The sequence below is a fragment of the Camelus dromedarius genome, chromosome 12 (assembly GCF_036321535.1).
Source record: "Camelus dromedarius isolate mCamDro1 chromosome 12, mCamDro1.pat, whole genome shotgun sequence".
In the NCBI taxonomy this organism is placed as follows: domain Eukaryota; kingdom Metazoa; phylum Chordata; class Mammalia; order Artiodactyla; family Camelidae; genus Camelus; species Camelus dromedarius.
The window spans coordinates 41263027-41285640 of NC_087447.1; the positions used below are offsets into that span (position 1 = coordinate 41263027).

At 39.6% G+C, this 22614-nt stretch overlaps 1 protein-coding gene and 1 non-coding gene across 2 annotated transcripts; both read left to right on the top strand.

Moving 5' to 3' along the window:
• Nucleotides 1-9941: 9941 nt before the first annotated feature.
• On the top strand, nt 9942-21639 carry EIF4G2 (eukaryotic translation initiation factor 4 gamma 2). Its single transcript, XM_064492572.1, has 22 exons — nt 9942-10179; nt 11553-11679; nt 12016-12081; nt 12737-12877; nt 13626-13728; nt 14432-14563; nt 14651-14717; nt 14802-14953; nt 15319-15429; nt 15628-15711; nt 15805-15903; nt 16156-16297; nt 16396-16556; nt 16952-17065; nt 17668-17793; nt 17933-18037; nt 18123-18338; nt 18423-18681; nt 18991-19195; nt 19350-19561; nt 19649-19770; nt 20812-21639. The coding sequence occupies exons 8-22, from the start codon at nt 14870-14872 to the stop codon at nt 20875-20877; spliced, it is 2106 nt and encodes a 701-aa protein (XP_064348642.1). The 5' UTR covers nt 9942-10179; nt 11553-11679; nt 12016-12081; nt 12737-12877; nt 13626-13728; nt 14432-14563; nt 14651-14717; nt 14802-14869; the 3' UTR covers nt 20878-21639.
• LOC116155519 (small nucleolar RNA SNORD97) lies at nt 17118-17260 on the top strand. The gene has a single exon (XR_004139407.1). It is a non-coding gene; the product is annotated as a small nucleolar RNA SNORD97 (small nucleolar RNA).
• Nucleotides 21640-22614: the final 975 nt, after the last annotated feature.

Below are 22614 nucleotides of genomic sequence, written 5' to 3' on the forward strand. Positions count from 1 at the left end.
GGCAACAAAACTTTTTATATGTTTGTCTATCCAGAAGATAATCTTTCTGAAACACAATATAAAGTTCTGGTTTAAATCATGCTTGAGAGGAAAGAAGATTTTAAAAGATGCCGTGAATTAACTAAAAATAAAGGAAAATCCTTTGTTCTAGTTTATCATTCTTCACTCAAAACCAAGATATTTTGTTGATTTGTGTACTCTGATAGGTACTCTCTCTTCTGTGCGAGGGGAGGAGTCATAGCCAGGTTTTGAGCTCAGCCGCAGGGATGTGAAAGTGGACACGTGCAGTGCTCTGGGACGGTGCTGAGTAACTGTGGCTCAGCACTGGTCCGCCATGATATCTTTGCTGTCCGTTTTGAGTTCCTTGGTGACTCATAAATGTTCTCTCTCTCCACCCTTTATCTAATCAGCCACAATAAGTTATAACTGTCAACCAGAGAACAGTGCATTTATAGCCAAGGAAAGGTAAGCATTTGGCGCAATAGCAACCAAAATTCATTTTGTTGTGTATAGGTCTGCCACACTATCTTCAGGTTCATTTCACTTTTAGAATTGGCTCACTATTTTCTTTCTATAAAGCAAATTATTATGCAACCAGTGAGAATATATTATTTTTAGTAAGTCATTAAGATTTCAATGATCTTTGGGAGCACAGAAAACATCCTACCAAAATTTTTGATAGAATGGCCACGACACTTTGGGCAATTTTTATGTAAACCAGAGCAATCACATGTAACAAATTTACAGTTTGGCAGGTAAAAATGAACACTCTTTTATATTTCAATTCCCAGTCCAGGAAACATAGGAGGCAAACAAATTTAAAAGACGGGAGAGTACTTGGCAAGAGAACTGGGTATCCCGGTTTCTAGAACCTGTCTTGTGCAACTTCAGGGGCAAGACCCTAAATATAGATCTCAGAGTCCCTGAGCTGCATCAGCTGTAGAATCGTGATACTACTACCTCCCCCTTACTGCCCCCGCCTCGGAGATACCGAGATCTGCTATGGGAGCGCCCTGGGCTCCTCAGAAAGACAGTGCTGCAGAGCTCTGAGGCATGATTATTACCATCGTGATGATTATTGTCACCATCCTTATACTTGGTACTTATCATTATTGATGCTCCTTTCATCAGAGAAACTCCAAGAAGATTTATGAAAAGATACATATGTATTTATATAGCATATCTCCAGGAAAATTCAGTAATTCTAATGTACAAAATAGGTAACTTGCTTACGTTTTCAAACTAGTTTGCAGAAGAGCCAAAACCAGAATTTCACTCTAGTACATATAGATATATATACTGGTTTTCAGAACAACAGCGTAAATAACAGATCCCCTGGCATTTTAAAATCATTCACTAATAGCTGAGCGTTTAAATGTCTTGCATACCTATACTTCTGCTTTAAAAATTACCTAAGATCAGGCATTCTTTTTAAATGACCAGCTTTTTAAATTAACTATCAACTTTCTAAAGAAAGTAAGAGAATGAAATTAATTTCAGCTTCTCTTAAGAACACATCTCTGCCTGACCACAGTAGTTTCCTAAGTAGCTGCTGTATTAGGGTTCCCCAGAGAAACAGAATCAACACACACACACACACACACACACACACACACACACACACACACACACACACACACACACACAGATTTATTTTAAGGAACCAGCTCCTGCAATTTGGGAGGCTTGGTGAGTCCAGAATTTAATGGGGTAGGCTGGCAGGTTGAAGAAGAGTTGCAGTTGGAGTCCAAAGGCAGTCTGCTGGCAGAATTCCTTCTAGTTTCAAGATCAGTCTTTGTTCTATTAAGACTTTCAACTGGTTGGATGAAGCCTACTCACATTAATGGAGAATTATCTGTTTTACTCAGAGTCCACCAATTTAAATGTGAATCTCGTCTAAAAAACACCTTCACAGAAACATCCAGAATGTTCAGCCGGATATCTGGGCACTGTAGCCTTGGCAATATAAAGTGAAAAATTAATCATCACAGCTGCTTTGATTATATTATTCAGACTCAGGTAAATCGTTTAGTGGCATTAAACAAGTACTATACATTATCTTAACTCTGAACACTCTATTAAGAGATAAAGTAAAAGTAAAGGAAAACCCCTGGAATAAAGGTTTAAAAAAAGTAGAGATGCACAAGTCAGTTGGCTTCCTCAAATCTTAGTTTCCTCATTTGTGAAATGGAAATAAGAATATTTCTCCTTCAATGAAAGCATTGTTTAAAGCGTAAACTTGAGCACTTTATAAATTATTATCAATGTATATAATCTATGCTCTGGACATGTGTACTTTCTACCCTCCAAAACATGATTCAATACTTGGCTTATTGCACTGAAGTGTCTATTTCAGTTCAATAATTTGCATTTTCCAGAACAATGGTTTTTCAACTGCATTGTTTGGTCATATTTAGTTGTAACTAATAAAAATTGTAAAGTACCAAAGTTTGCAAATTATTTTCTTATTTAATAAATTAGAATGGATGCAGTATTATCCCTATAATAACATTCTTAGTAACTTGCATTCATATATGCTTTTTTACTTTGGAAAGAAAGGAATACTAGGAATTGTACATAAGGACTATGTCCTCTAAGTTGCTATTAGTAATCTTGATCACTTTTCAGTAGTGTTTCTTGCACTACTAAACATTACCCATTCTCTAACTTTAGTTTTTCTAAAATAATGAAGTACATTGGACTGAAAGCATCAGTTATCCTCTCCTTAAGGCTTAAGTGTGTCTCTGGCCTTTCTAATACAGAAAAATTTGCCCTGAAATGGGCCTCCCACGTTTAGCTTACAAGTTGGCACCCAAAAGTATAAGAGGTGTCCATGCTGATGAAGTTCAATGAGAGCACCTCAGTCCTGCTGCTGTCTGTCCTTGAGCTTCACCAACTCAACACTATGTTTGACGTGGAAAAGAAACGGCAAAGGGAAAATCCTAACAGGCAGGATCTTTATTTATTTCATTCCGTTGGCCTAACAATCTGCATCATAAGTGAGATGATCAACCTGCTGGTTTACCTGGTATAGTCCTGGTTTATGCTTGCTGTCCCAATGTAATTGTTAATAGACCCTTTCTTACCCAAAGCATAAAGTGCTTACAATTGTTTATCAATGTATACCCAATTTCTAGTACTGTACACAGCATGCATTAGGTGCTCACCAAACATTTATTAAATGAATAAATGATGATCCAAGTAAAGACTGGCCTGTGAAATAGAGTTCCAAGAATTCAGCTCTGCACTAAAATGCCATGAGCAGTGAAGTGGGCTGAATGGTGGCCCCCAAAAGATACATTCACGCCCTAATCCCTGAAACTTGTGAATATTATTTTATATAGCAAAAGATATAATTAGGTTAAGGATCTCAAGAGAAGGAGTTTATCCTGAATTATCAGTGCAATCACTAGCATCCTCAGAGAGTCAGAGGGAGTTTCGTGACACACGCACATGGAGGAAAAGGCAATGTGAAGACAGAGCAGAGAGAGATGTAGCCACAAGCCAAGGAATGCCAACAGCCACCAGAAGCCGGAAGAGGTAAGAGATGGATTCTCCTCCTGAGCCTCCAAAAGAAATATGGCCCTGCCAACACCTTGACTTTGGACTTCAGACCTCCAGAACTGTAAGAAAATTAATTTCTGTTGTTTTAAGCCCCCTACTTTGTGACATTTGTTATGGCAGCCACAAGAAACTAATGCAAAAGTGATTTTAAAAAGGAATATCTCTATTACGGTTACTCACGTTGCTACAGGAGAGAGCTCGGTGCACTTGCAAAAGTAGGAGATTCTGCCACACACTAACTGAAGTATTTTGGAAAAGTTACCTCTTTTAATTTCCCTATCTGTAAAATTGGGGAAACGATAACTTCCCTACTTACCCCACATGACTTGTACTGAGACTCAAATGAGAGAATGTATTCAGTAAATATTTGTTGATGCCTGCTATATGCTAGGAACTATTCTAAGCACTGTATCTAAGGGATATCACAGTGAACATGACAGACAAGGTTCCTGCTGTCATTGAGATTATATCGTAACGTGGCAAGCAGACAATACACAAGAAAGAATGTAAAAAATCATTTCAGATAATGATAAGGACAGTGAAAAAAAAAGTGGAGTAATGTGATAGGGTGCCTGGAAAATGAAACATTACATACGGTGATCAGGGAAGGTCAAAAAGGTGACCATAAGCTCACAAAGCTAAGACCTAAATTTTGAAAAAGAGCCAGCCATGTAAAAAACTGGAATAAGAACTTTGGGGGCCGTGGAACTTGAAAAATAAATAGCCATAGCCTTTGCATGTTTGAGGAATAGAAAACTTTGCATGAGCTGGATATATTTGAAGAACAGGAAAAAAAGGCCCATGTGACTGAAGTGTAGAGGTCAAGGAGGAATATGGTCGGAGATGAGTTCAGATAGATTGTCAAGGGTGGATCATGGAAGGCTATGCAGGCCACAATGACAAGTTTGGATTTTACTGTGGATATAATGTACATTCGTAATCAAGGGTTTTAAGCATGAGAGTGGTGTTATCTGATTTACATTTTTAAAAGATGACAGGCTTCTGGGTAGAGAATGTATTGGAGAGCAAGAGGAAGTTGAGAGACCAGTTAGGAGGCTATTATAGTAATCTAGGCTAGAGATAATGTTGGTTAGATTCAGGTGACAGCAATGTAGATCCAAAGAAGTGGACTAATCTAAGATATTTTGGAGACAGAGCCAACAGAACTTCTGATGAATTGGCTATGAGATAAGAGACAGAGAGAAATTAAGAATGATTTATAAGTTTTTGGCCTTAGCAACTGACAGATGGTGAACAATGGAGGAAAAACTATTCGGAACATGTTAAATTCAAAATGCCTATTATATATCCAAGGGGAAATTTCAGTAGGCAACTTGATATATATCTATCACTTGCATGGGGGGGGGAGTGAATCAGAGCTGGTGATATAAATTTGGAAATCATCATCATATAAATCGTATTTAAAGTCATAGGGCAGATGAATTACATAGGGGGAAAATATTCAGAGGAAAGACAAGAAGGCCCAGAATAAATTCTTTGGTACTTCAGTATTTAGAGGTCAAGCAGAGGAGGAGAAGCTAGGAAAAACAGCTGAATTGGTGAAGGAGCCAATGAGGTAGGAGGAAATCCTGGAAAGTATAAAGTTATGGAAGCCAAGAGAAAAATGAATGAATAAATGTCAAAAAGATAATATGCATAAATATTTTCTCAGCTCCAAATGTGTGCAGAAAACTCTGTTGGAAATTCAGGAGAAGTTTTCCCCATCTCAAGGACCTTAAGATTTTGGAGGGAGATAAAAATAAGCCCCATAAAAATAATACAGTACATAGCCTTCTAACTGATCTCCTATCTCTAGGTTTGTCTTTCAAAACATTCTATATAAACCACAAAGTTAATTTTTCTATAACAGCACTCTGATCAATTAAAACTGATCAGCTTTAGACCAAAACTAACTAGAGTTACTATCAGCTCAAGAACTTTCTATGCCTGTGTAGTCAGCTCCAAATCATCATTTTGGCATTCAAGGAAGGATGGCCCAGCTTCAGCCCCTATTATTCCCTTTATGAAACCTCAAGATTCTTCCTTGGTTGTTCAGTTTAACATTGATTCTACCCTTTCCTCCCCTTGTATGTATCTTTTCTTTGTCTGGGTTGTGAACTCTTTGAAAACAGAGATTAAGCCCAAACTCCTTGCCTAGCCATTAGTAGATTAACTCATCAGCCTTACTTCTTCCTGCCAAATAGAAAAAGACCACCAAATTTTGTCATATAATATAGAACATGGGTGTTATAATGGAGCAAAATTTGAGTACCATAAAACTAGGTTATGAGTAATGAAAAATGAAGGAGGGATGCATCCAGGAATAGGGAAGTAGTCTGAAACCAGATTACCACAGGCCTTTTATGCCAAACTAGGGGATCCGGATGTTATTCTGTTAGGGGAAATCTACTGAGGTTTTTGAGCAGGGTATTTAAATATTCTTGTCTGTGCTTCAGGAATGAATCAGTAAAGGGGATAAATGAGGATGGCCTCAAAATTGCAAGCAATGGAGCATTAATGGGAATGAATTTTTTGAGGCAGCGATGCCAGCCTAACTGGCTCTATGAGAGAAGACTGAGTATCTGGGAGTGGTGAAAAACAAGGCCCATAGAAGAGGTAGGGTAGAGCCAGAGTATGAAGGGTTTGAAAGCCAGGCAAAGGCATATGAATTGGGAACCCTGGGTTCTGATGTCTGTTCCGCTCCTTGGGGAAAGTCCTTTATTGTTTCTAGAGCTCAGTTTCCTTTTCCTAGGGTTTTCTTCAGCTGTAAATGTTATCATTTTCCATAATACTCTGACCTGCTACAGTGTTTCTCAAATCTTGACTGCACATTAGTCACTTAGAGAGCCTTAAAAGCTGCTGATATCTGGATCCAACTCTGAGAGATTCAGATTTATCTGGTCCTGGATGCAGCCTGGACATTGTGAGTTTCAGATGGTCCCTCAGATGATTCTACTGTGTACCCAAGGTTGAGATCAAACTAGAAAACAGTGAAGAACTAAGATTCTTTAAAGCATCATAGTAATATGTTGGGAGAAAAAGTGGTTTAAGGAAGACTAGTTAAGAGTTTACAGAGTTGAAAGAAAAGACTAGGAGAACAACTGAAATTTTTCAGTAATTCAGGAGAAAAATTTACTAAGGCATACATTAGCATGCATCCAATGACACTATAGGAAATACGATGAATGTAGGAAGATGATTTAGAGGGAAGTAACACTAGTATTCAGTAATTAATTGAATGTTAAACCTGATCAAAAGGAAAGAGGAAGTACAAAGTTTCTAGTACAGAAGAATGGGGTGGGGGTATGGCGCACGCTTAACATGCGTGATGTCCTGGGTTCAATCCCCAGTGCCTCCATTAACCAAAAAAAAAAGAAGGAGAAGGAGAATAGTGGGATCCTTTGCAAAACTAAAGAAATTGTGAAACAGTTGGCTAATCAATATTACTGATAATATGGTAACTGACATTAAGTAATTACTACACCAGGGACTATGCTATGTGCTTTACGTTTATTATCTCATTTAATCTTTACAACTCTGTAAATATATTTATTCCCATTTTACCGATTCAGAACTAAGAAGAAAGCTGGTAAACTTGCCCAAAGTTACACAGTAAGTGGTAGAGAAGATACCTGAACTAACTGGTCTGCTCCTTTTCCTTTTAAAAGGAAAATCATCAGTTACATACTGAGTGTATTGAATTTGAACAAATATCTAAAAAAAAAAAAAAAGGAACATAAATGAGTGAATCAAGTCAGATTTCACTGTGGTGAAATGAAAAGAAAACATCTATATGAGGTAGTCACTACTCAGCTATACTTGAATGTTGCCCTATTGGAATTTTAGACCCAGTATTGCCATATTTTAAGATTTTTCATAAAAGACAGAAATGGGGATTTGTATGTAAAAATCTCCTAAACTTTCAATGTCGACTAATTCAGATGTTTAACATATCTGTGCAGCCTAAACTAAATATGGCTGCAAGTCTACATCTCTGATAAATAGGCTGTTGGAAACTCAGAACTGAAGTTAGTAAGAGATTTGAGCTGGAGATGTGTGATTAGGAAAACCTTAAGCACAGAGAGAATAGTAGATACTTCAGTTGCATGCTAGAGTAATAACTAGCATTTTACATGATTAATGAAAATAAAGCAAATATATATGTTAACAAGTCAGTCAGGACTCTAAGAGTTTTCCAATCTTTAGAAAACTGACAAAAAAATGGAAGTGTTAAAACTGGCAGATTGAAGTGGGTGTATTTAAAACTCAATTTTCTATAAACTAAAAGCTAAATTCCATATGACTTGAATTTTCACACATCCATGATGTGATGGAAATATTACAAAATGTGAATATCTATGTTTCCCACTGATTGAAAGGTAATGTAAAGATTGTGCTTTATCCATATTTCCACTTGACTTCTCCTAGCCCAGTTTTTCACATACACTCATACCTGCAAAGCCCCATAGCAAAGGGGTTCGTAATTAGCCAAGATTAAATGAAAGATTAAGAAAAACTTCTTTATTCTCAATTATTGAATTTCAAGTTTCTCAATTAGAGGACCATCCAGGTTTTAGGGCTCAGTAAATATTCTCTTTGATCTAGACTAAAATAGTGTTTTTGAACACTAGTCTTTCTATCAGATTAATGTGTATCAGTCATAAAGAATGTAAAGCAATTATGTAAAAATAAAATATCACATATATGAAAGCATTTTTGCAAACTATGAAGGCCTACAGAAATTATTTTAAAATATTCAGGTGTCATTTTGAAGCTAGAAGTGTCCTAAAATTACAAAGTGGAGACTTGTATTTGAAACACAATTTGCATCTTTCCCAAAAATAGTTTCCTTCTTTTTTTTCTTTAACATGTAGCTAACTCCAAGGGTGAAAATATCTTTTCCAGTTGTTAAAGTTCAAGTAAAATTGACTTAACAGCGATAATTGTAGCAAAATATAATAACGAAGGGGCATGATCAGCCTAATATAGGGAAAAGATCTAAAGATGTTGGAATTGTGTTAGAAACCTTCAGGGCCCCACCACACCCTTCTATGATCGGGTTTAAACGTCCTAGGAAAAACTGGCACCTCGCTTGAAAATTGTATTAAGGACTAGGTGTTTTCAACCCCAAGAGCTGTTTTGACATGTCAAATGTAAGTGTGGGACTTTGAAAATCCTGCCCTTTATCGGACACTTTCTTTAAAAGAAATGCATGTTAAAACACACGCACACACAGAGTTTGCTTTTGATTACACATTGTATCAAAAATTGTGCTCAAAATGAAAATGGGAAATTTTCTGTTGTTTATGTATATGGAAATATGACTCCATTTTTGTTTAGCTAAAATTTCGCAAACGACGGAAGGCTTCATTTTACTGCATCTGTCCCTTAAAATACTACCTGAGAAGTATAAATAGTTCTGCCGGCTTTGAAAAGCCTAATCCTATTTGTTATGGTGGACCTTACATAAAACGGACATATGCAACTGTCAGTCTTCAATGTGTTAAAAAAAAAAAAAATCAGGAGCTAGCAATTAAAACCTTCCAAACGCCCGCGCTCCGCAAACACGTCTTCTAAAGAATTCTGGTACATTCTGGGTATTCCTCCGTGCCCGCTGGCCGAACATTCCTTTGGGGAAAGCTGCTTCTCCAGTGAGGAGTAAAGACAATAAACCCCTTCCTTTCAGTCCTTTCTCATTCTCTGCAGGGGATGGAATAAATACGGAGCTGAATGAATCTCGCTCAACGCTTTCGTGTGCGCCGTCTGGTCTCCCGAACTCTACTACCCGCCGCCCTCCCCAAAGGCTGCTGAAGCCGAGCACCTGGAGACCAACGATTCCCGGTGTTGCTCCCGGGGGCGACAGGCCTCAGCCCTACAGGCCCATCCTAGGGAGGCCCAGCCTGCGAGGGACAATCTTGAGGGCGCCAGGAAGATCAATGCTCTGATACGGCAAGGATTGGAAATTGGTCGGGTAGAAAGGCGAGTTTCCTTCCCACACTCCGGTTGAGAAAATGAGGTAGAGGGGCAGGGGGCCCGTTTAACTCGAGCTTGGGGTACGGATTCTGCGAACAAAGAGATAGGAGGAAGACCAGGCAGCCACACCAACGCAGACTCAGAGAGCTCCACGACTTTACGCAAGTGGTTCACATCTCCACAGCGCTCAGTACGCCTTACGCCACTGACTTAAGACTCAGAGCCTTCGCGAATATGGCTTTGCGCACTGCGGCGGGGCTGCGCCGCAACCGAGCTTGGCCCTGTGGCTCCTCCCCGCCGCCCTGCGCCGATTGGTGGCGGACAGCATCCAGGCTGCTGATTGGGTGGCGAAGGAGCCATTCGGAGTGGCTCTGGTGGGTTCGGCTGCCCTAGAGTGATAAGTTCGGCTTCAGACACGCCTCAGCGCCAGCAGTGAGTCGGAGCTCTATGGAGGTGGCGGCGAGTATCGGGTGGTGGCTGCAGCAGCAACTCCTCTGAGCTGTTTCAGGCCGGTCCCGACTCCGTCCTCCCCCTTCCCTCCCCTTTTTTGTTTTCCGTTCCCCTTTCCCCTCCCTTCCCCGTCCCCGACAACCGGATCCTGAGGAGGCAGCTGCGGTGGCAGCTGCTGAGTTCTCGGTGAAGGTGAGTGAAGCTACTGCCGCCGCTGCCGCCGCCGCTGCCGCCGCCGAGCGCTCTAAAATGGCCGCCGTCTCTGGCCGCTTCTTCTCCAGCGGCACAAAATGGCGGCCGCAGGCGGAGCCGGGCGGGGCGACCCCTTTTTAGCTTTTTCTCCGCTCTTCGGCATCTGGAAATTCTTCGCTTTTGTTCTCCTTTCCCGTTGCTGACGGAGTAGAAGGAACCCGGCAGCCCTGACGGCCCCCGGCCGTTTTCGTGGCTGTCGGCGGCCGTCTCCCGCGGGGCCGGCTGGGGCGCGTGTGTGCTCGGACGGGGAGAGAGCGTGGTGCGGCCGCGCGCACGCCGCCGGGAGGGACGCGGGCCGGCAGGCAGGGCCCGGCCGTTGGCGCGGGACCAGCCGAGGCGGAGGAGTGCCGGAGCCCGGCCTCCCGGCGGGGAGGAGGTGTGTGAGGCCCCGGGGCCGGCGGCGGGCGGCCGGGCTGCTCTTGGTTCGGGAGCGAAGGGCCTGGCCCGGCGGGCCTCGCCTGGACGGGAGAGGGGAGACACGGCGAGGGTTTCTGTGCTTTTGTCGGTGGGGGAGGCCATGGCGAGACAGCTGTCAGTTCCTCGGGGATTTATGGGTGGGAGGGGGCCCGCTGGAGGCGGCGGGTGGGAAGGAGGCCGCCTTCCTGCCCGGAGAACAAAGAGCCGGGCGCTGGGCCGGCGGGGGCGGCCTCCGCTCCTTCCCGAGGCTTGCCCCCAGCGGCTTCGCGAGAGGCTGTCGGAAGCACTTCCCTAACTCGGGCCTGGGTGGGAGGAATCCACTGCTCTTTTGTTTTCAGTAAGGGGAAAAATGGGGCGGAGGTTCCTGCTGCCATGTTGTGCCCTGGTCTTCCGCCTGCCTAGTGCCAGCCGCCGGGCACCCGGTCCGTCGCCCTCCCGCATGCTCTCTGCGCCGGGTTAGAGGAATGGACCGTGGGGAAGTCTTGGGTTAGCCTTTAGTCTGTTGCTTTTGCTCGTCAAGGACGCATGAAAAACTATAACAGTTCACCCTGAATGTGCTCGTGTTGATTAAGAGTTAGATTTTCTGGTATTGGTCTCAGTGTTCAGTTTTGAAGGAAGCAGAATGTGGCTTTTTCAAAGATTGGTTCTCAGCAATTAAGATGTTCTTAGTTTCTGTGGAGGCTCTTCTTGCGCTCTTTAAGACAAGGGAATTTCCAGGTGATAAAATTTTACTGCCCATTTGTGTTTTGAGTACACTCTTTCAGTCTTATGAGATCTGCAATGCAGTGTAAGCTAAATCAACTGCAGTGTCAGGCTCTGAAATAAATTATAATTGAAGAGGGCTTATAGATCTGTATGTTAGTAGTGTCTAATTTCGGTACTCTTTCTCATTCTAGGTTTTTCATTTCTCCCATCCCCTTCCCTCCCCACCCCATCCATTAATATTATTCTTTTGAAGATTCTTCGTTGTCAAGCCGCCAAAGTGGAGAGTGCGATTGCAGAAGGGGGTGCTTCTCGTTTCAGGTGTGTGTAGATTTATTTTGGCAACTGTTAGGAAAAGACTGACCACAAAATCAAAACAATAACCACTCCAAGTAATTCTGACTTAATGTACTGCAAGGTTAATTTATAATGTGTCATGTACATTTTTTTAAAAGCCCTTAAATTTTCGCTGTCTTCCATTTGCCATCTGAAGAATAAATGTAATTCATTAATTGGTTTCTTTTGGGTCCAAGTTCAGTCTTCATCTGTGGTGTACTTTCTAAAGTGCAGAATAATTAAAGAGAGCTTTTATGCATTTTGAGTGAAGTGTTCTTGGTATACTTTTTTTTTTAAGTTTTTTTTTATTTTTTTAAATAGTGCTTCTTCGGGCGGAGGAGGAAGTAGGGGTGCACCTCAGCACTATCCCAAGACTGCTGGCAACAGGTAAAGTAAACATGTAAAAAGAATGACTTTTATAAATAATAAATTTAGGTTAACAGTCTTTCAAATGCATAACCGTGTAGTTTATGTCAATGGGATAACAGGAATTGTAATCTTAACTGGCATGGTTTCTGCTGCTTATCCTAAATTTAGAATATCAGCTTTTGATTATTCCTTAGCCAAATCACCTAATGTGAGTTGAGGCTCTCAAACTGCTAATTTATCCTCTTACTCTGGACTATTTTCACTTATGTTTTCTGAAGTTAACTGTTACTATCTTTGCTAAATTGTAGTAGTAACCCAGTATGTATGTAATATAGTCATGAGAGATTGGAAAATGTTGGTTCTCAAGGTGTGGCTCCTGGATTGGCAACATTGACATCACCTGAGAGCTTGCTAGAAATACAAGTTATCAGGCCTTACCAGACCCACTAAAGCAAAAACTGGGGTGGGCCTAGCACCACCAACAAGCTCTTTAGGTGATTCTGATCCACATTATTGTTTGAGAACCACTGTTGTGAGTTGCTTAGTTGTAAGGGAAGTTGAGAAAACCTAAACTTTTTTATTTTGAAGGATTTCTCATCTGTATGACAATTGATACGTGACTGGGTGCTGTGTTTTAAGTTGTCTTAATTATAATTCTCTTAACTTTGACTAGCGAGTTCCTGGGGAAAACCCCAGGGCAAAACGCTCAGAAATGGATTCCTGCACGAAGCACTAGACGAGATGACAACTCCGCAGCAAACAACTCCGCAAATGAAAAAGAACGACATGATGCAATCTTCAGGAAAGTAAGAGGGTAAGTTTTTTAGGTCTGTTTTGTCCTTTGTCTTGAAGGAGGGAAGAATGGATTAGCTGTACTTCTTTTGTGTGTTTGTTATATTAGTTAGAAGGTACTCCCCCAAGTATGTATTTTAATGAATGCCAGTGTTGACAGTTTCAAACTGAAAAGCAGCCCATCAGTATTTCGGGCTCAGAGTTGCTTTCAGTCATTGAGTGAAAAGCCACAAGCCTATTGTGCTGATATCTCCTATGCCTGGTGTGTAACCCAGTGATGCCCAGAACATAATGGTCTTAGCTCCTGGATCTAGCCTTGATAACAAGGAGGCTCTTGTCCTGGGTTTAGAGGATGTAAGGAAATTTTCTTGTCCTACAGCTCGGGGTCCCCCCAGTTAGATAGAAAATAAATTTTTATTTACTTTTTGTTGAAGTATAGTTGATTTACAATGTTGTGTTACTTCCTGGTATACAGTAGAGTAATTTCGGTTATACATAAAGATTTCTTTTTCATATTCTTCTCCATTATGATCTATTAAATTCCCTGTGTTATACAGTAGGTCATTTTTGTTTGTATATAGTAGTTTGTAGATAATATATTTTAAATAACAGGTTTATTTCAACATCCATTTGGTTAGATGAGTATGAAGATACGTCTTAATATTAAAGGGGGAGGTGATGGAAGAGAAAAATGAACATAATTTAAAAGCTGTTTTTCAATTTAATAATTCTCTGTGTGTTGGCTGACAGTCTCATTCCTTTTTTCCCAGCATACTAAATAAGCTTACTCCTGAAAAGTTTGACAAGCTATGCCTTGAGCTCCTCAATGTGGGTGTAGAGTCTAAGCTCATCCTTAAAGGGGTCATACTGCTGGTAAGTTAAATGTTGGCTAAACTGAAAGAGGAAAATATTTAATCCAAATTGGGTATTTTTGTTGTTGTTAACATTTGTGTTACTGCGTAAAACTAAGGTGTAAGTTAGATGTATGTATATTTGAAGATTGATAGTGATTTCTTTTTTTAAAAAAAGGAACCACTGACTTTTAATGGTATCAGATTTAAGGTGAATTTAAAATTGTTTATACTGTGCTTGGAGGGCTGAGAGGGTTACTTGGGGTATCAACAAGTTATTGTGGGTTTTTTTTTGGTTTGTTTTTCCTTTTGTGAAAAACACCATAATTTGGTCTTGGAAATGAGTTCTGGGATGATTCAGCATCTGTTTATAGTTTTGATATCTAGATAATTTCAATTCCTGAAGCAGGAGAGTTTTACTAGTGTGAGATCTATATAATTGGACTTTCTGGTATACTGTAACAGCTAACATTTTAGTACTTATATCTTTGAAGGCTGTGTGCTAAAAGCATTTTACATGCCTCATTTGATTTGGCTTATACAATAAGTCCTATAAGAGGCATTCTCAAATTATAGATGAGGTGTAGAGAATTTGTCTACAATACTCTGATTGACGGAAATCTGTTGAGATTTAAGATCCTTAAGGCTGCGCGGAAGTATTAACTTGTGAGAAAAACTTTCTTTATAACATCGTATTTAGGTTTTTAAAATGACTTTTTCTGTAGATTGTGGACAAAGCCCTAGAAGAGCCAAAGTATAGCTCACTGTATGCTCAGCTATGTCTGCGATTGGCAGAAGATGCACCAAACTTTGATGGCCCAGCAGCAGAGGGTCAACCAGGACAGAAGCAAAGCACAGTAAGTGGTAGTGTTTGCTTGCCTATTCAAAGTTGATTTGAAAAGTTTCTTTAACAAACCCTAACAAATGTCTTTTGTTCCCAATAGACATTCAGACGCCTCCTAATTTCCAAATTACAAGATGAATTTGAAAACCGAACCAGAAATGTTGATGGTGAGAATTTATATTTGAAACTAGGTAGTTCTGTATATGTTCAATGTAATTCTGAATGTTTGACTTTATTCTTATTTTTTTCAGTCTATGATAAGCGTGAAAATCCCCTCCTCCCTGAGGAGGAGGAACAGAGAGCCATTGCTAAGATCAAGATGTTGGGGAACATCAAATTTATTGGAGAACTTGGAAAGCTTGATCTTATTCATGAATCTATCCTTCATAAGTGCATCAAAACAGTAAGTATGGTTGGGAATTTAGATTTACATTGATCACTGGATACATCATTTAGGGGAAATGGGTCAATTATAATTAATTTGCCTTCTGAGAGTGTTAGTAGGCTATCTAAGTATTTTAGATTGCCAGCAAAACTTAATTCAGTGTTGTAAATGTGGTAGTATGCAGTGTGTTTTTGCAAGGTAGGTGTAGAAGTGGTTACTTATGTTAAGATTGCTCAATTTGGAGGGATTTCTTCAACAGAGCCCAGATAAAGAGTACTATGCTGGTTACTATAGGAACTATATGAGCAAATGCAAACTTAGGGGAAAGTGTTGTATCTAAACCAAGAAAGATTTGCAAACGTGGCCTTTAATTCTTTTGGTAGCTTTTGGAAAAAAAGAAGAGAGTACAACTCAAAGATATGGGAGAGGATTTGGAGTGCCTCTGTCAGATAATGAGGACAGTGGGACCTAGATTAGACCACGAACGAGCCAAGGTATGTGTTGGTGACAGAAACAGTGTAAGTAGCTTGTCTTAATTTTATTCAAATCAGACAGCTTATTTTTGTGATTAGAGGATTGTTGTTAGTCATTGGCCTTGATTATAATATCTAGAAGTTTTAAAGCCTTAAATAGTATATACATTTGCCATTAGCACTGTCTTCTAATTGTGTATTTTTTATTTTCTCTTTCAGTCCTTAATGGATCAGTACTTTGCCCGAATGTGCTCCTTGATGTTAAGTAAGGAATTGCCAGCGAGGATTCGTTTCCTGCTGCAGGTAAAGCTGGTTTCCTTTAGGTATGTTGATAAGCTGACTTTGTTTAGAAATATTAAAATAATACTTAACTCTAAAACTATTTTTATACTAAAGGATACTGTAGAGTTGCGAGAACACCATTGGGTTCCTCGCAAGGCTTTTCTTGACAATGGACCAAAGACGATCAATCAAATCCGTCAAGATGCAGTAAAAGTAAGTTTTGCTTTTTTAATCTAGTGGGTTTTAAGTTTATAATAGCACAAAGACTCTTAAACTTGTTTTAGGCTATCTCATCTTACCAGTGAGCTTAATGATTTTAATACCTTGTATACCCCTTTGAGAATTTGACAGAAATTACGGTTCTATAATAGTCCAGAAGTACATCTCATTTCCCCAGTGTAAAAATTTTTGGTTTTATGTGGAGTACTGTTTAGAAACAAGTGTTTATTCATTTTATTTCTGAAGGATCTAGGAGTCTTTATTCCTGCTCCCATGGCTCAAGGGATGAGAAGTGACTTCTTTCTGGAGGGACCGTTCATGCCACCGAGGATGAAAATGGATAGGGACCCACTTGGAGGACTTGCTGATATGTTTGGACAAATGCCAGGTGACTTTGAACAAAACAATTGTTTGGTTACATTTAAAAAATCAGTGTAACATTTTAATCAGAGGGTTGTAAAGAGTTGTCCATGTCTGTATTTTAAGGTAGCGGAATTGGTACTGGTCCAGGAGTTATCCAGGATAGATTTTCACCCACCATGGGGCGTCATCGTTCAAATCAACTCTTCAACGGCCATGGGGGACACATCATGCCTCCCACACAGTCGCAGTTTGGGGAGATGGGAGGCAAGTTTATGAAAGGCCAGGTAAGAAAACATCTAAGAATATTTCGGCAACAAGTATTAAATCATGCAATGTATAAGATTAATTTTGGATTTTTTTGTTTGTTTTTTTAAAGTGCAAATATTTTAGGCTTGGAAAACCTTAAAGACGTGTTTTTTTAAACCAAATTTACATCTGCAACAGTTAATTTCAAACTTGGTGAAATGCTTATCCTTAAATTAGTAAAGTATTAGTAAAATCACATCACTTTGATATAGTTAGGTTAGATTTTTATTCTTCCTTGTTTCATCTTTTACTTTCTCTGGGCAAATTCAGTTAAACTTTCCTTATGGCTTGGTCTCATCCCTCTGGTATACTTGATTATCATAATTTGTGGACCCCTTTTTATCTAGACTTTCTTTCTCTCTTTCTGAAATAGGGGCTAAGCCAGCTCTACCATAACCAGAGTCAGGGACTCTTATCCCAGCTGCAAGGACAGTCCAAGGATATGCCACCTCGGTTTTCTAAGAAAGGACAGCTTAATGCAGATGAGGTACAATTGCCTATGTTATTTATATACCTTAGTTTGTCAATTCAGAAATCTATTGCCCGATGATTATAAAAAGACGCGTTATTAAGAGGACTTAATGCTGGAGTTCTTTACCTTCTTTCTCTCTTTTCTATACTTCTTTTTCTTTCTTTGGATGTCCAGCGTCCTATGAGCGAAGATTATGAGATATGAGGGCAAACTTCTTAAATCTTTGCTTGGAATAAGGAAAATGGTTGTCAAGATTGTGACTATGACTTCCCTGTAAATAGAATGACAGTTAAAGAATAAAGTAAAACACTTTCTGAACTCTTAATTAAATTTTCTGGGTTTTAATATTTTAGTGATGCTAATCCTTGGAGAACTCTGATACAAATACAAGATTTATAACAGTATCTTACTTTTGTGTGGGTCAGATCTTTAGTTTTCTTGCCAGAAATTAAACCTATTAAACATGGGGTAACATTGTTAGTTATTGGAGAGAAAGCCATAAATTTTATTATCATGTTTGTGTATACTGAGTTTTAGGATGTTGGAATGTTGCATTTAATCTGTTAGCTAACTGAATATTAACTTTGATGTCTTTTTTGATTTGTTTTCAATTCTAGATTAGTCTGAGGCCTGCTCAATCTTTCCTAATGAATAAAAATCAAGTGCCAAAGCTTCAGCCCCAGATAACTATGATTCCTCCTAGTGCACAGCCACCACGCACTCAGACACCACCTCTGGGACAGGTATGGACTGCAGTAGGACACATTTTCTATTCCAGTACTTTTCTGAGGATGTCTAAAGACTTTATGGGTGTCTTCCCTCTAACTTCATAAGCTCCTTTAAAAAAAAAACAATCATGCCTTTTTTGTTGCTATTTTTTAGACACCTCAGCTTGGTCTCAAAACTAATCCACCACTTATCCAGGAAAAGCCTGCCAAGACTAGTAAAAAGCCACCACCATCAAAGGAAGAACTGCTTAAACTAACTGTAAGTCTCTAATCCCATAGTCTAGTTTACAAAGTGTATTTGAGATAGGAAAATGCTGAAGATGTTTGGATTTTTTTCTTTACAGGAAACTGTTGTAACTGAGTATCTGAATAGTGGAAATGCGAATGAAGCTGTCAATGGTGTTAGAGAGATGAGGGCTCCTAAACACTTTCTCCCTGAGATGTTAAGCAAAGTAATCATCCTATCACTAGATAGAAGTGATGAAGATAAAGAAAAAGCAAGTTCTTTGATCAGTTTACTCAAACAGGAAGGGATAGCCACAAGTGACAACTTCATGCAGGTAGAACACATTCCTTAATCTGTAAGAACTTCCCTTTAAAATTTGAAAACTAATAAACTAACTGTATTATATGTTCCTTCTTAGGCTTTCCTGAATGTATTGGACCAGTGCCCTAAACTGGAGGTTGACATCCCCTTAGTGAAATCATATTTAGCACAGTTTGCAGCTCGTGCTATCATTTCGGAGCTGGTGAGCATTTCAGAACTAGCTCAACCACTGGAAAGTGGCACCCATTTTCCTCTCTTCTTACTTTGTCTTCAGCAGTTAGCTAAATTACAAGATCGAGAATGGTTAACAGAGCTTTTCCAACAAAGCAAGGTCAATATGCAGAAAATGCTCCCAGGTAAGAGAATGGGGGTGTCATTTTGTGTTTCAGTACTAAATTTAGAGATTCCTTAGTACCTTGAGTGAATTTGGACAGGTCAGTGTGATTATCCTGTGTGGATAATAAGCATCACTGCAGGTAGACTTCACCTTATAAAGAGAGACTGTTGTGCTTGAATTGTTCTCATTTGATTTAAATATTGAGAGTTTGCTTAGGTTAGTTCTCTATTCTTTTACATAAAGTGCGTTTGGGGTATTTGTACAGCTGTTACCTAGACCAGCTGAGTAAAATGAACTACCTGATGGTGGTATGGCTTTGTCTCCTCAGAAATTGATCAGAATAAGGACCGCATGTTGGAGATCTTGGAAGGAAAGGGACTGAGTTTCTTATTCCCACTCCTCAAATTGGAGAAGGAACTGTTAAAGCAAATAAAGTTGGATCCATCCCCTCAAACCATATATAAATGGATTAAAGATAATATCTCTCCCAAACTTCATGTAGATAAAGGATTTGTGAACATCTTAATGACTAGGTAAGATAAAGTTATGGTTGTCTGCATCTCAGTACAGGGTTAACGTGTGTTTTATTTTCTAGGAAAAAGTCTACAAGGCAAAGGACTAAGAATTTTCTGTTTCTTGAGCTAGAAAATTCACTTTGGGGTTCTAATAAGATCTCCTTCTGTGCAGCTTCTTACAGTACATTTCTAGTGAAGTAAACCCGCCCAGTGATGAAACAGATTCTTCCTCTGCTCCTTCCAAAGAACAGTTAGAGCAGGAAAAACAACTGCTTCTTTCCTTCAAGCCAGTAATGCAGAAATTCCTCCACGATCACGTTGATCTACAAGTCAGTGCCCTCTATGCTCTTCAGGTGCACTGCTACAACAGCAACTTCCCAAAAGGTGAGGACCAGTAGCAGAAGAGTGGCAAGTCAGGGGTGATTCTTAAAAACAGCACACTAAATAATGGAGTTTCATTTTGTCTTTTAGGCATGTTACTCCGCTTTTTTGTTCACTTCTATGACATGGAAATTATTGAAGAAGAAGCTTTCTTAGCTTGGAAAGAAGATATAACCCAAGAGTTTCCGGGGAAAGGCAAGGCTTTGTTCCAGGTAAATCTTTGTTTCAAAATTTTGATCTGCTTTTTCAGGTTACGTGGTACTACTTTTTTTGTTTGTTTTTTTACTTGGTAATACTTTAATAAGCTTTCTTAAGTTGAAATAAAAGCAGAAAAGCCCTGGTAATTTGTACGTACATGCTATTCTGCACTGTTACAAGCTATGGTAAAACAGCAAAATGAGGTAAAGGTATTAAATAAAAGACGTCAATCCTAGGAGTAGGTAAGGTGAAAGATTGGGTGATTGTACAAAATTGGATTTAAACTTTTTTTTAAATGTTAGTAAAGATGAGATTGCTTCTGACTTCTTATGCCATGATTTTCTATCTTACCATCTGGAATTCTAGCCCTAGGGAGGAATTTGCCAGGGAAATTACACAGTGGACATAAGTCACCTGGAGAGTAGTTTGAAAGGAGGAGGTTCTAGGCCTGATTCTGTTCATTCTGATTGAGTAGGTCTGTGTGTGGTCTACAGCCCAGGTGGTTCTCATACTAGTTTTCCAGGGGTGAGGCTTTGAGAAGTACTAGTCTATAGTATCTTTACTCCTAAGGTTCACAGCTGGCTTCGAGGCTCACTCTCAGGCATTTATCCGTAGTCCTGTCCTGAGGGAATCTGATCCTATAATTCAGCGGTAGGGTTGGAAATCTAGTTTATAGGAATCTTCTTTGTCCCACTTCTCTCCCTCCCCAGCATCGCTAACATAAAATTTAAGTCTGGGAGGAGCTACTGTCCTGCGTTAAAAAATAGTCCAGAAGTGTAATGGGAGCAGTATCAAAGAATGACACCTGAGCTAACTGGCCAGAAACAGCTTGTATGTTACCACAAGTCCAAATAATGAGCCATTCTTTAAAATAACTTAGTTACTATACAGATGCAGGTTTTGGAGCCTGTTTGCAATTATAAAATGTGTGTGATACTACCTAAAACTTTCGTCCTCGGGCAGGTTGCTCGTTTGACACAGAATCAAAATTTTCTGCCAAGAGTTTTTATATATTTTGTAAGTACTGCTTATTTTGTCAAATTACAAATTTATAGGTGAATCAGTGGCTAACCTGGCTAGAAACTGCTGAAGAAGAAGAATCAGAGGAAGAAGCTGACTAAAAGAACCAGCCAAAGCCTTAAATTGTGCAAAACATACTGTTGCTATGATGTAACTGCATTTGACCTAACCACTGCGAAAATTCATTCCGCTGTAATGTTTTCACAATATTTAAAGCAGAAGCACGTCAGTTAGGATTTCCTTCTGCATAAGGTTTTTTGTAGTGTAATGTCTTAATCATAGTCTACCATCAAATATTTTAGGAGTATCTTTAATGTTTAGATAGTATATTAGCAGCATGCAATAATTACATCATAAGTTCTCAAGCAGAGGCAGTCTATTGCAAGGACCTTCTTTGCTGCCAGTTATCATAGGCTGTTTTAAGTTAGAAAACTGAATAGCAACACTGAATACTGTAGAAATGCACTTTGCTCAGTAATACTTGAGTTGTTGCAATATTTGATTATCCATTTGGTTGTTACAGAAAAATTCTTAACTGTAATTGATGGTTGTTGCCGTAATAGTATATTGCCTGTATTTCTACCTCTAGTAATGGGCTTTATGTGCTAGATTTTAATATCCTTGAGCCTGGGCAAGTGCACAAGTCTTTTTAAAAGAAACATGGTTTACTTGCACAAAACTGATCAGTTTTGAGAGATCGTAAATGCCCTTGAAGTGGTTTTTGTGGGTGTGAAACAAATGGTGAGAATTTGAATTGGTCCCTCTTATTATAGTATTGAAATTAAGTCTACTTAATTTATCAAGTCATGTTCATGCCCTGATTTTATATACTTGTATCTATCAATAAACATTGTGATACTTGATAGAGTTGTGTGTGACTTTTAGTATATGAGAATTGATAGCTTTTGTTTTGAAATTATGAAGTTCCCAAGATAGGTCTCTTTTTCATGGTAAGAATTCAAGGTGGTTATTCCTCTTTAGCTCAGGTTACTATAAGTAATCAGTTTGCAATTCCTGTACTCAAGGGCAGTGCTGAGAATCACAAGTATCACGAATTACGAGGGACGTTGCAAATGCATAGCAACAAATTTGGTGGTATTTTTTTAATCGTCGTAATGAAATACATGAAACTGAGAGGTTTACCACACTCATGGTCAAGACAATCATGGCTATCTTGTCATTCTCAGTAGCTAGCCCCACCCAGGAAATTCTCCCCACAGTAGCCCAGTAAAATTGGCACCTTAATCCAACTGAAGCTCTGCATGGAGGTTTAAGATGTGTCCAGAAACCGTGTAAGCATCTGCTGAAGCCCCCAACCTCTTGCTCACCAGCCCTAGGAATGTGACTTTGCTAACTGGCTGGGGCTTGGATAGGGGCTTTTGAGAAAGTGCTGGCATTCTGGTTGCTGTCTTTGTTTCTGAGAGCAACCTGTACCTGGTTTGGGGAACGCCTCTAGGCAGACAGTAACACACCTTACTGCTAAATCCGATAGAACCTTCGTCTTCCAAGTTCTACCTGCTTATTCTCCAAGGGGCAGAGGAGGGTAAAACCACTACCTATGTCCTATTGGAGCCGGCAGCTAGCTCTTCCTGTCTTCTGGCAGTCCTCTAAACTGAAGTTATAACAGAAGTACTTCATTATTAAAGCTCAGCAGAGGCTTGTGTATATGACTAGATACAACAATTTTGGGAAGCTGACTTGACTAGGCTGTAGAAATAATAAAGGAGCAATAAATGGCATTTCTGGTTGTCTGCCTAACCCTCCATAAGAGGGGAACTGATTTAAAACCCAGCAAGTGGCCTATTGTTAGGGAGGTGGGTCTTGGCTTCGGGTTACAG